This window comes from Somniosus microcephalus, chromosome 27 (assembly GCF_052327205.1).
Source record: "Somniosus microcephalus isolate GS21.2 chromosome 27, FLI_Smic_1.0, whole genome shotgun sequence".
Classification (NCBI taxonomy): domain Eukaryota; kingdom Metazoa; phylum Chordata; class Chondrichthyes; order Squaliformes; family Somniosidae; genus Somniosus; species Somniosus microcephalus.
The window spans coordinates 20,976,321-20,988,329 of NC_141013.1; the positions used below are offsets into that span (position 1 = coordinate 20,976,321).

The 12,009-nt window shown below is 39.5% G+C and overlaps 1 protein-coding gene across 4 annotated transcripts in view; it reads right to left on the reverse strand.

Annotated features, from left to right (window-relative positions):
• Positions 1-4,385: 4,385 nt before the first annotated feature.
• atosa (atos homolog A) overlaps positions 4,386-12,009 on the reverse strand; it is a 99,564-nt gene continuing 91,940 nt past the window's right edge. For 3 of the 4 annotated variants that reach the window (XM_085968667.1, XM_085968669.1, XM_085968668.1), the window contains 3 exons: positions 11,893-11,961; positions 9,571-9,770; positions 4,386-5,046 (listed from right to left, as the gene is read on the reverse strand). In XM_085968667.1, the coding sequence (XP_085824793.1) occupies positions 4,893-5,046; positions 9,571-9,770; positions 11,893-11,961 (423 nt within the window). In that variant the 3' untranslated portion in view covers positions 4,386-4,892. Of the gene's footprint in view, positions 5,047-9,570; positions 9,771-11,892; positions 11,962-12,009 lie in introns of those variants that run through there. The other variant, XR_015073822.1, reaches the window with a different exon arrangement.

Genomic DNA, 12,009 nt, shown 5'->3' on the forward strand with positions numbered 1-12,009 from the left:
GAACTGCCTCTGTAGCCGAGAATTGCTTTGCCCAATTAAAGCGACTCTGATATCCCATTTGAAACTTCAATATTTACACCCCTTTCCAGTTGTGTTTCCTTTAAGGTTTTCTGCTGATGTAAATCAATTATCCCTATTCATCTTTCTGCCGATCTCTGCAATTCTTACTGCCGCATCAGCTTGTAATATTACAGAATCTTGTCTCGTCTCCAGGTGTTCTGAGTTTACCATATAGAACGGTGTGACGGGCAGGTGTTCCTTATTTTATGTCATCTTTACGAGGGCAGATGTTCCTTATCTTATGTGCCATCTTTAGAACACCTTATCCAGGGTGAACCATTGTTTTTGTTCCCAAAAGGTCAGCCTGTCGGAGCCATGCACCTTCTGTTTCAATAAGGTTATTTATTCAGGGTCAACAACTGTCTTATCTCAATAGCCAGAATTCTTTCATAGCTTTTTCATCGTTAGGTTTCTAAATTTCCAAACCCAGTTTGTCATGTTTCAATAAGGCCAGAATACTTTCATAGGATAGTGTATTTTTCTGAATAGGTTATATGGCTTATTCCTTCACAAAACAACAGGTAGAAGTCAAGAGCCAGGAATGCTGACTCCTGCCGTTAATGACCAGGAAACAGTTATTTTTAAAACGCTAAAAAGAGGTGAAACCTGTTGGATGATGTACAAAGATTATTTCGTTGAGACAGTGAGAGTAATTTAATGGACGCAAGGTCACAAAAATAGTTAAGTGAGGTGGTGAAAAGACACGGGAAAGATAAATCCAAAAGGCAAGAAAATGGGAGAAATGAAATGAAAAGGGAAAAATCAGTAAAATGCAGGAAATCTGAAATTTAAAAAAAGGAAACCCACACGCCTTGTTATAATATTACAGTGAGGTATTCTTAGGGTGTGGTGTACATCTGCTCCAAAAATCATTGGGACGTGGTTGAAGCGGTTACGCCGCGATCGCGCATCCTGGTGACTTGCAGCGTTGAGCCTGCCAGAATTTACTGGGTCGGTGGAAGAGTAGCTAATTTGCACAAGGCAGGCGGCACAAGCAGCTCTAAGGGAACAACTCGGCACCCGCCTTGCTCATTGAGAGGGGATGAGTTGCCCAGACTCCACCTGGCAACCTCAGCTATGCCCCCCTTAGCTCCCTCGGTAAGGGACAGCGAGCAAGATTTTTTTTTTAAGAAATGCCCCATCCAGGCTGCTTCACAGGCCTGAACCCCAGGCTCACTGTCTCTCGCATGGAGCCTCAACTCCCTTGGCAGACTGGCCTCCTGACACACAGGGTCACGACTGAACCAGGCAAAGCAGGAACTCTCAACGTTGGGAGACCCTACCCTTGGCTCCATTCCCCGATGGCATTTGCTTTGTAAGGAGAGGGCAGAGTCTCCAAGGCATGTTGGAAACTCCCGGAAATGGCGGAGGTGCAATTGGGTCACTGTTATTTTCCGGTGGGTCCTGCCAGCCTCAAGCTGGAGTTACAGCGGGAGACTGGTGGTTTTTCCATGGATTTTCAGGGGGATGGGAGGGGGGTTTTTAAAGTGATTTTCATTGATTTTGTCTAAACTAAAAGTGTAGAGATTAGGAGAGACCGCTTCTTGCCTAATACCTAAGTAAGTGCACATGGGGATATCAACACTGCAATCCTGTAATTGACAACAACAACAACAACTTGTATTTATATAGAGCCTTTAACGTAGTAAAATGTCCCAAGGCGCTTCACAGGAGTATTATAAGACAAACATTTTTTTGACACCGAGCCATGTAAGGAGAAATTAGGGCAGCAGTCCAAAAGCTTGGTTAAAGAAGGAGCATCTTAAACAACAAAAGCTTGTATTTATATAGCGCCTTTAACGTAGTAAAACATCCCAAGGCGCTTCACAAGAGTATTTTAAGACAAAAAATTTGACACCGATCCACATATGGCTAAATTAGGGCAGGTGACCAAAAGCTTGATCAAAGAGGTAGGTTTTAAGGAGTGTCTTAAAGGAGGAAAGAAAGGTAGAGAAGTGGACAGGTTTCGGGAAGGAATTCCAGAGCTTAGGGCCTAGGCAACAGAAGGCACAGCCACCAAAAGTTGAGCGATTATAATCAGGGAATCCTCAAGAGGGCAGAATTAGAGGAGCACAGATATCTCGGGGAGTTGTGGAGCTGAAGGAGATTACAGAGATAGGAAGGGGCGAGGCCATGGAGGGATTTGAAAACAAGGATGAGAGTTTTGAAATCGAGGCACTGCTTAACCGGGAGCCAATGTAGGTCAGCGAGCACAGGGGTGATGGGCGAACGGGACTTGGTGCGAGTTAGGACACAGGCAGCCGAGTTTTGGATGACCTCAAGTGTACGTGGGGTGGAATGTGGGAGGCCAGCCAGGAGTGCGTTGGAATAGTCAAGTCTAGAGGTAACAAAGACATGGATGAGGGTTAAATTAAAACTGTATTTGTTTCACAGCAGCATACTCTTTGTTCTTTTGAAAGTTATAAACAATTCTCCTTTCAATATGCACAGGAAGCAGTGTTTGGATCTTTTCTGCCCTTTTTGCTTTACATAATTCAATTTCTGTATTTTAGACCATTCTTATAGATGAGTCTTAGCGCCCTAAGCCATTATGAACATCTTCACTGGCTCTGATATCTGGGTGCATTTTGATAGTGTGCCCAGGATAATGAACAGAAAACTTTTCTTTAGATCTCATTAGCTAGTGGATCTTACCTGTGATGCCACAGGATTCTCATCTTCAAATGTGACAAAGTAATACAGAGAAAAGTCCTTATTGTAGGCTTTAACTGCCAAAGCAATTTATTGAACAAGCAAATTTTTTTTTTTTTAAAGCTTGTTCATTGATTTCAGCTTCTACCTTAACTCCATGTGAAAGTCCCAATCTTCATTTTGGCTCTCTGTAACATTTTAAACAAGTGCAGATAATCATTGCTTTTCATTTCCTGGTTTGCTGTCTGTGAGAATTCTTCAGTGTGATTGGCTGCTTAGACAGCTTGGTGACATCACAGCTGCATCGCACTAGGAATCCCCTATTGACAGCGCTACAATCAAGTACACATCGAGAAACCTAAAGTTTTCGCCGCAGAGATCATGAGATCTCACTGTGCAGCTTTCTTCGAGGTAAAGTTCGTAGGGCTAAGTACGGGCCATTGTAATAATACATATACATAGATGTTAGACTATTCTAACTTATCAAAGAGGAAACGATAAATGGTTCTTAATCTTATTGCTAAACTATTATAGAATTAACATATATATATATATTTAGTTACTCTTCTAATTAACTGGTCTGACCAGTCGCCATGAAGTTCCAGACCGACTCGGAGACTGCTGAACTTAGGCTTATAAATATTTTCCAAACAGCTACCAGAGCTTATGGAATTGAATAACTATCAGCTAAATTCAAGAGGAGCTGCCAGCCGTGCATTAAACGGAACAAATGACACAATGTATTTTTGTTTAAATTATGTGGTTCGACTCCTCCCTCAAGCCAAAAGCCCCAGAGACATCCGAACAGAGATCCTCCACTACCACTACCACTGAAATTCTTGTCTATGTCATTGTCACCTTCAGGCTTGACTTCAACACTTTCCTCATAGACGTCCTTGCTCCACTCTACATAAACATCAACCTGTCCAAAAACTTTGCCATCTGCATCCTATTCCATAATAAGTCCCTCCGTGCCTTTTATTTGGAGCTCTCTCCCTAAACTCCTCTGGCTTGTTAACTCCTTTCCACTGTCAAAAGTTTCCTCAAAGCCTACCTCTTGGACCATGACCCATTATCTGCCCCAATTCTTCTCCCACTGCTCAGTACTGCTTCGGTAAAATGTATTGGGTCATTTACTATGTTAGAGGTATTATATCAATACAAAGTAGTAGCTGCAGGAGAAAGTTATGATGATGATGACTGGTAGTGACTCACCTGTTGCAAGGATGTCTGGATGGGTGTACAAAGACATTTAAAGAATGATTTCATTTGGGCACTACAATTTTCTTCAGTGCCCTTGTGCTGTAGAGGGGAAAGTTAACTACTCCCGATTGTTATCAAGTCACGCTTGTTGGAAAGTGGCGTGTATGAACAATTGGTGGGAAAAATGTGATGTTCAGCTGTGTTGCCCTCCACAATCAAATAGCCTGATAACTCATTGTCTAGGTTCATGTATGAAGGTACTGGAGGTTTGCTAATGCCCTGGAACTGTACACCAGCAAGAGTCAGTGCCTTCAAGGGACAAGGGAAAGAACAACTGTTTAAACTGCTCTAATACATTGTTTTCTTGTTGGGCCAGTACAATCGTGGGACAGCGTGCGAAGACTGGAATCTTACATAGTGATGAAAACACAATGTTCCTAAGCACACACAGTCATGGACAGACAGACACAGAGGTTTACATATATTTTGTATATTTGTGTACAGGTATTATCCATGTCAAAAAAAATACAGAGTATGATTTTACAGAGAACTTTATGCTACATAATAACACTAAACAGGACAAAAATTACCTGTGCAATAAGTGAAACATTAATTTAAATATTAAATAAAAAGACAAATAAAATAAAATGTTTAAACACTAAACTACTTCTGGTTTTTACTATTGCAACACATCCAATAAAGTGGTTTGTGACTTCCATTGTAATAGTACAGATAATATTAGGACATCATGGTTTCATTCCAGTCTACTGCTCGCTTTAAGTACAAGGGAGTTTATTCAAAACACTTACACAAGACTGGTCCACTGTCTAATAGGTGCTGGGGCTCTAAAAGACTAGTACCAATAATTTCTCACAATTATGTATTGTGCATTATTTTATTTCCATTAATTAGCTGAACATGTGCCATTCTCCAGAAAATAAAACAGAAAAAAAACATCCTAAAGAATACAAAGGTTGCTAACATCGTGCTGAAAAATGAGGATTTGTTGGAACTTCTGTGTAAGATTTTAATTCATACGCGGCACCGCTGTCAACTTCCATTGACTTTCGAGAAAAAAGGAGTCTGACATCTCTATGGAGGTAGATCTTTCCAGATTTTGAACTCTGGAACCTAGAACATACAAAATAATCTCATTATTCATTCATCTGATCTTATATTATCACAAATAGAGTAAATGTCTGATTTGGCTGCCCACCTGCTAGAAAACAGAGATAAATATGCCCGTTAGAACATAATTTTCTGTATGGCTCCCAAAAGTGGAGTTTTGGTGGGGCCAGGTCTACAATCCTACAAAGAACAGTTAATTAGATGTTTTTACCAACAATGAATCCAAATGTTGCAGTAACTATCACAAATCTGGTCTAGATAAGCTTTAAGCAAAAAACAAACTGTGGGAGTAAATTTAACCCATTGAGCAATGAATTCAATTTGGAGCTTTCATCTGCAAAAAGTGAGTAAAAAGCAGATGTACTCCGATAGGCAGACCTTACAGCCATTCTTCTTTGCCCATATGGAGAGTCCACTCTTGGCTTTTATACTATTTATCTCTTGTGATAAAACCTAGAATTCTATTACTTTTTTATGCCTTTATCAACCTGATCACTCTGAAAAACTGCCTCAACTCCTACTCAGTTTTCTCTCTTCTCAACCACTTCAGAATTCACCTTCTCTTGGATATCCTTTTCTTTAGTAAAGACCAATGCAAAGTACTTACCAAATAACTTGCCATTTTTTGAACATCATCTACAAATTAACAATCCTCTCCTCACAGGGGTCCCACTTTGCTTTTAACAGTTCTCTTTTTAAACTGATATAATTGTAAAATACTGTGCCTTTTGATGCTTTTTGAAATTTTTCCTCATTATTTCATTGCAGTTTGTGGGGCCTTGCTGTGCGCAAATTAGCTGCTACGTTTCCTATATTTCAACAGTGACTACACTTCAAGAAGTACTTAATTGTCTGTAAAGCACTTTGGGATGTCGTGTGGTTGTGAAAGGTGCTCTATAAATGCAAATCTTTCTTTTGTTAAATAAAAATTCCACTGCTGATCGACAGTTCTGTGTACCAATTTCTCCTTCCACCATCCTGCACTTTTCTGTGATCCCGGCCCACACCAGTAAGTTATCAAGTTCGAGTGAATGTGGAATTGTTCTATGATGGTTCAATGCAACCACTACCAGCAGTTTGATAAAAAGCCCTGGGACTAAACTCAGGTCAAAGTGGAGTATAATTGTAACATTAGCGATGGGAGAAAATTGATTCCCTTACGGGCTTGTACTAGGTCTTGAGAATGAGGTTAGTCTTCCTCTACTAGAACTCAATCTCTGATTGCTACTGAAACTGCTCTGATGGAAGGGCTGTATCAGATTTTTTTTTAAAAGGGAATGTCCACAAGATGCGCAGTATGGAAAGAATCACGTGTTTTCCATTTTGTATCTTGTTTTGAGGAGTTGTTTCTTTTTTGACTTCAGAAGTGTTTGCGTCTTTAGCCCGTTTTTCAGCAAGCCTGAACAGCTGCGCTCTATGGTTAAGCAAGTGGCCATTTAGTGTCGGTAGAAAGCAAATTGCAGAACTAAAATGTTGCTCTGGTAGGATCTGACTGAAATATACATATGGCATTATACCAGATAAATTCACCCCACAGTACTCGTCTCCCCTTGTGAAGGAATAGCCATATTCAGAAAAATACACCATTCGATAAAAGAATTCTAGCCTTATTAAGCATGACATACTGGGTCTGGAAGTCTGGAAGCCTCAACAATCTAAAGCTGTAAACAGCATACAGGCTTTTGAGATAAGATAAGTTGTTGACACTGAATCAATAGTCTTATTGAAGTAGAAGGTTGGAGGTTCCTAAAAGTCTGCAGCATTGGAAAGAACACAATAGCCATACCCAGTTTAAGTGTTATAAACCAACACTTTGGAAAGAAACACAGAACATTAAAGAAACACGTGCCTATGTAAAAATGACATCAAGTAAAAGAAACACCTGACGTCAAATGGAACACGGAGACACGATTATGTGTTGCAACCAACTGACGTAGCTAAGAAGACAATGGTGCAACCAATTGAGGTGTTCTAAATGCAAAAGATACAAACAGGGGACTTTGATAAGAATGACATCAAATAGATGCACCTGTTACAACCGTTTTTTATGATAAGCTTGAGACACCTACACAGCAGACATAATTCTGCAAGCTACAAGCTGAACTAACTAAGAATAGCAGGGGTCAGCAGAAAACTTCAAAGGATATACCACTGAGAAAGGGTATAAAAATTGGACTTTCAAATGGGAAGACAGATTCACTGAAAGGGGCAAAGTGATTCTCAGGCTTCAGAGGCAGGCTCTAAGTTTTCAACTCTGAGTCTCGGGTATCAAAGGTATTTGATTTTGGTGGATATCCTGGAATAAACTAAGAACTGTAAAAAATGTAACGAAGTTAAGATTTGAGAATAAGGATCTCTGATAATAAGAATTGTAAGCTTTTGTATTTGGAACTGTTAATGTTGCGACTGAATCACCAACTGTAATTACATGTCGGTTCTTTAATAAATCTATATATTTTTAGAATTGTCTCACATAGTACTTCTGCATCAAACTTGCGAACTCAATCTCTGTATACTCTGGTGAGGAGTTGCAGAATTCTGGGGGAATTTTCCAGACCCTCATAAATCCGGAAGGTTACAGTCTAGCTAAACTTATTAAACGTACTATCTGGAAGACGGTAACATCTTCAGGTCGTTCCTTTCCTTTAGGGAGAGATAGTCTGGACCTTTAAACCCAATTAAGCATCTTTAGGATTCGGCTACCTCTAACTTTAGTTGAAGGTGAACGTCTGGGGAATACGCCTGATCCGGGGTAGCCCTAAAGGGGCTAGGACTAGTAATAATCCTTTCACCCTCTCTTCCTCACACCACCAAATTGGAGCTGCCATAACTATTCACAACATTGACAGTGGATCACCACTCAGCAAAGTCATGACTATTGCTGTTTTACGTGGGTATGGTCCCTCTACAGCTGATAAATTGAGGATGCATTGTTAGATTTCCAGTTTTATATCTATTGCTATCATTTGAGCATATTTTTTGTCATCACAAGTTCCCTTTTATCTTGAGATACAACTGCCGTAGTGAGGGAAATGCAATGCTGCTGAATGTAGCAGCCGCCTTTCCATAACTTTTTAAGATTTAGGTGGAAAAATGCAAACTCCAGTAGGAGAATATCAGATACTAGATGCTTGGCATTGAGAACAAAGGTGTGATGGAAAATACTTTCCGTCAATGCAAGAAGCAACTGAGAAAGGGGGAAAGGTTTTAAGTAACTTCTCATTCAATCGATTTTTATTTTTTGTCATTGGACACCAATTTCTGTATAAAATGGTCTCTTAGAAACTTAGAAGTTTACAGCACATAAATCGGTAATTTGGTTCGTCGTGTCTGTGGTCACTCTTTGTTGCAGCAATCCAAAGCCAATTCCATTTATAAACAAATTCCTTTGGTGTTGCTAACTAAAATGTTGTATTAGTACTCAAACCATTGAAGAATTAATCCTAATAACAGAATAATACTGATGACAAAAAATATTTGAGATCTTACTGCCAGGTAAATCTAGCAAGCATACAAAGCAAAACAAAGTCTGCATTTAGTTAAAAAAACAATAAATCACTCGATGGTAGTTCTGTTTTGTCACCTGTTTAATCAAGGACTGAATTGAAACTCAGGCACAAATTGAATGCCTGCCCTCTGTGTGGCCAGTCTCAATCCAGTTCCTAGATCTCAGTTGCAGCAGAACAGTCCATAATTTATCAATCTAACTGACAATATTCATGTAGATGGGAGATGGAAATGTCATGTAGATGTAGTATGGCAAGCTTTATTTTATTTTAGGCTAGGCTTTAGGCAGGTTGTTAGGTCAGTGTAGGAGGCATTACAACTGATTAGTGCTTTACCTGACCTTGGAATGCTTAATGCAGACATGTGGTTAAAAAGGGGGGAAAAAACTACTACAGTAATCTTTCCACCGCACCCTGCCCCCACCCCCAACATGGCACTTTCACACACTCAAGTTAACACAATATTACAGGTAGAATATTGCATGCAACATGTATTAGTTCACTATGCATAAGAAAGAGAGGCCATCTTTATCAGCAGAAGGCTTGAACCACACTATGTTAGTTCCCATCTCCCAATAGGGATTCATTTGGCTTTGTTCTGTGCTGAACAGGATCCATTTAATGCTGACTGCACAACCATGGAGTTCATTGAAAAATTACTGCTCCAGTTCTATCCCAGGCTAAGGAAACACTCGTCTTGCTGTGTTGTTATCCTGTTTTAATCAGGTCTCAGGCTAAAAGGAACAAAGGCAAAGCCATTCATTTCTAATGGTGTCAATACGACGAAGCAATAAAAAAAAACAAGGATTTTAATAATTTATTTCATGAAAAATTAGCTGAATAAATTCATAATGTTTAAAATGCTTTGTCCGCTACAAGCTAGTTAAAGTACAGTGTGTTGTTTTGTGTGGAAACCAAGAGAATTATGAATAATGCATGGCTACAGAGACTACTACAAATACCTTATCACTGCTAATGCCGATTGCCATATACTGTACAAACATTGTATTTTTATGGTTACCTCAAGTGTACGAGGTAGCGAAGTATCCTTTCTTCAGTCTGGATTACATTTTCCTTATTGGCATGTCCAACAGTTTCACGTTTCACAGGAACAGAAAATGTCCTCTGTCGTAGGAATGTCTGGTGATTGGCTGGCATTTCTCTCAAGTCATAAATCACTACAAACATCTTAACCACTGTCTTGTTTGGGTTGAATAAGGTCTGAAAGATAATTTACATTTATCAGCTCTAAAAACAGATAGAAGGGCTGCATAATGTAGCTCACAAAGTGACAAAAGATTGTATGGGTCATCAGCAAATTTGATCAAAAGCAGAATTAATGTACACAAAATGTAACAGTACACTTAGGGAATCAAGACATAATGGTTTTAATATCTGTCCACACTGCACAAGGATCTAATAATTCTAATACTGATCACTAATGGCAGTAGAATGACAACACTTTAAAATGCTTTTACAAGTCTGATTTCTATTTTCTCCCGGTACATCATGGTCACTTGAGGCCATGTGCCAACTGAGGCTGAGCATGCATGGGAAAAATCTCTGCCCCTTTGCCAATGCCATTTAAGCGGGCAAGTACAAGATATGAAAGAACAGCAGTGATAACTGTCCTGATTTTTCCAGCACCCCCAGAAACGTGATGGAGAGGGCTTCCCTGTATTTGATGCCTCCTTACAACAATGTGGTGAAGATTGGCAACTCTCAGCAAAATGGGAGAAAAATCCCACTTGCATCCCACTACTGTGGGTGTCTTGTGCTAGTCCTCCAGTGTGCAGTATCACCATTCTGCCCTACTGTCACACAAAATGAACTTATTCTAAAGGACAAAAGAGTACTAAAATATAGGAATACATATTGGTCATTCTGTAAAACGCCTGTATTTACAATGTGAAAATAACCTCAATACATGAGCACGAGTTACCCAGGTCACTTGAGGATTGCAACGAAAGACCATATTAAACCACTGAGTATTTCCTATTTAAAAATGTCATATAAATATTTAAGCAATGACATTAACTATATTTTTTTCCTTTCTTGTGTCATGATAAGGCAGAGGTACAAGTCTCATCACTAATACCCGTTCTCAAAGTCTTACAATGGACTGCAATAATGTGACAGCACTGCTCTTAAAACAAATGTTAAACTAATATTTTTTTAAACTGTGATAAATATTACATTTAAGTTATTAAGCTAACTTATTCAATACAAGTGATAAGATTTTCCAGCATCATATATACATACCCAATAAGGGGGCCTGTGTGTTTTAAATCTATATTTTAAAGGGAATAGCGAGTTCCCATGCTGGTTCAGCTCCTGGAACACATGGGGTCAGCCTCCCCTGCAGTTCCATTTTACAGCTACCATATGTCTGCTGAAAAAAATTTATGTCGCAACAAACGAAATGAACTATTGGAACGCATTTCTCAGAGGGCTGCCTAATTTAATAATGTGTCAGCTTGGCTTGGTTGAGGGCACTCTCACGTCTGAGCCAGAAGGTTGTCAAATTCAAGGCCAGTACTGAGGAAGTGTTGTATTGTCACAGGTGAGACTTCAAGCCGAAGCCACGTCTGCCCTCAGGTGGTTGTTGAAGATCCCACAGAGCAATTCGAAGAAGAGCATGGAGTTCTCCCATTGTCCTGGTCAACATTACTCCCTCAACCAAGACCATCAAAAAACAGATTAACTGGTCATTGCTCTCATTTCCTGTACGCAAACTGGTTTCTGTGTCTGCCTACGTGTTAACAGTAACTGCATTTCAAAAGTAATGCATTGCACTTTGGGATTCTCCGAGGTCATGATTAGGCGCAAACTAAATTAACAAGTTCCTTCTTTAACAGACTTGCAAACATATTGTTTTTAGTACAGTGTGCCATTATTCACACAGTTGTGGATCAGTTTATAGGCATCTGGATAGTGACACTGATGAAGAAGTGTGATTAATGTGGTAACACATTGCTAGTACTTTGTTTTCTAACAGTAACCTACTGCACAACTGGGTGGGAGAAACAGTTGATTTTTCAAATATCAGACAACTTTATTGAGCATCTCCTAGCTGAAGATTCCAGTAATTTCATCATATTTCAATTACAGTAATGCTGTCAGTTAATTAATTTGTTGAAATTGATGAAAAATTTGGCACCAACACAGCTGTCATTTCTATCCACAAGAAGGGAGACCTTAGTGAGCCTAGAAACAACTGAGAAGTATCACTGATATTAGTGCTTCTGAAGGTGGTTCTTCACATTATCACAGCCTGTATATCAAATGCTCTGTGGGTCTGAAGAGTAATCAGCAATACAGATAAAGCTCTAATCTAACTTACCACTTGTATGGTTCCTGATGGAGGTACTCGATAGCCTCGTTTTCCCAAGGTTTCCAAATTAATCACACCCTACAAACAAACAATCCTCAATTCAGAACAGATTGCTTCGAACAGGAA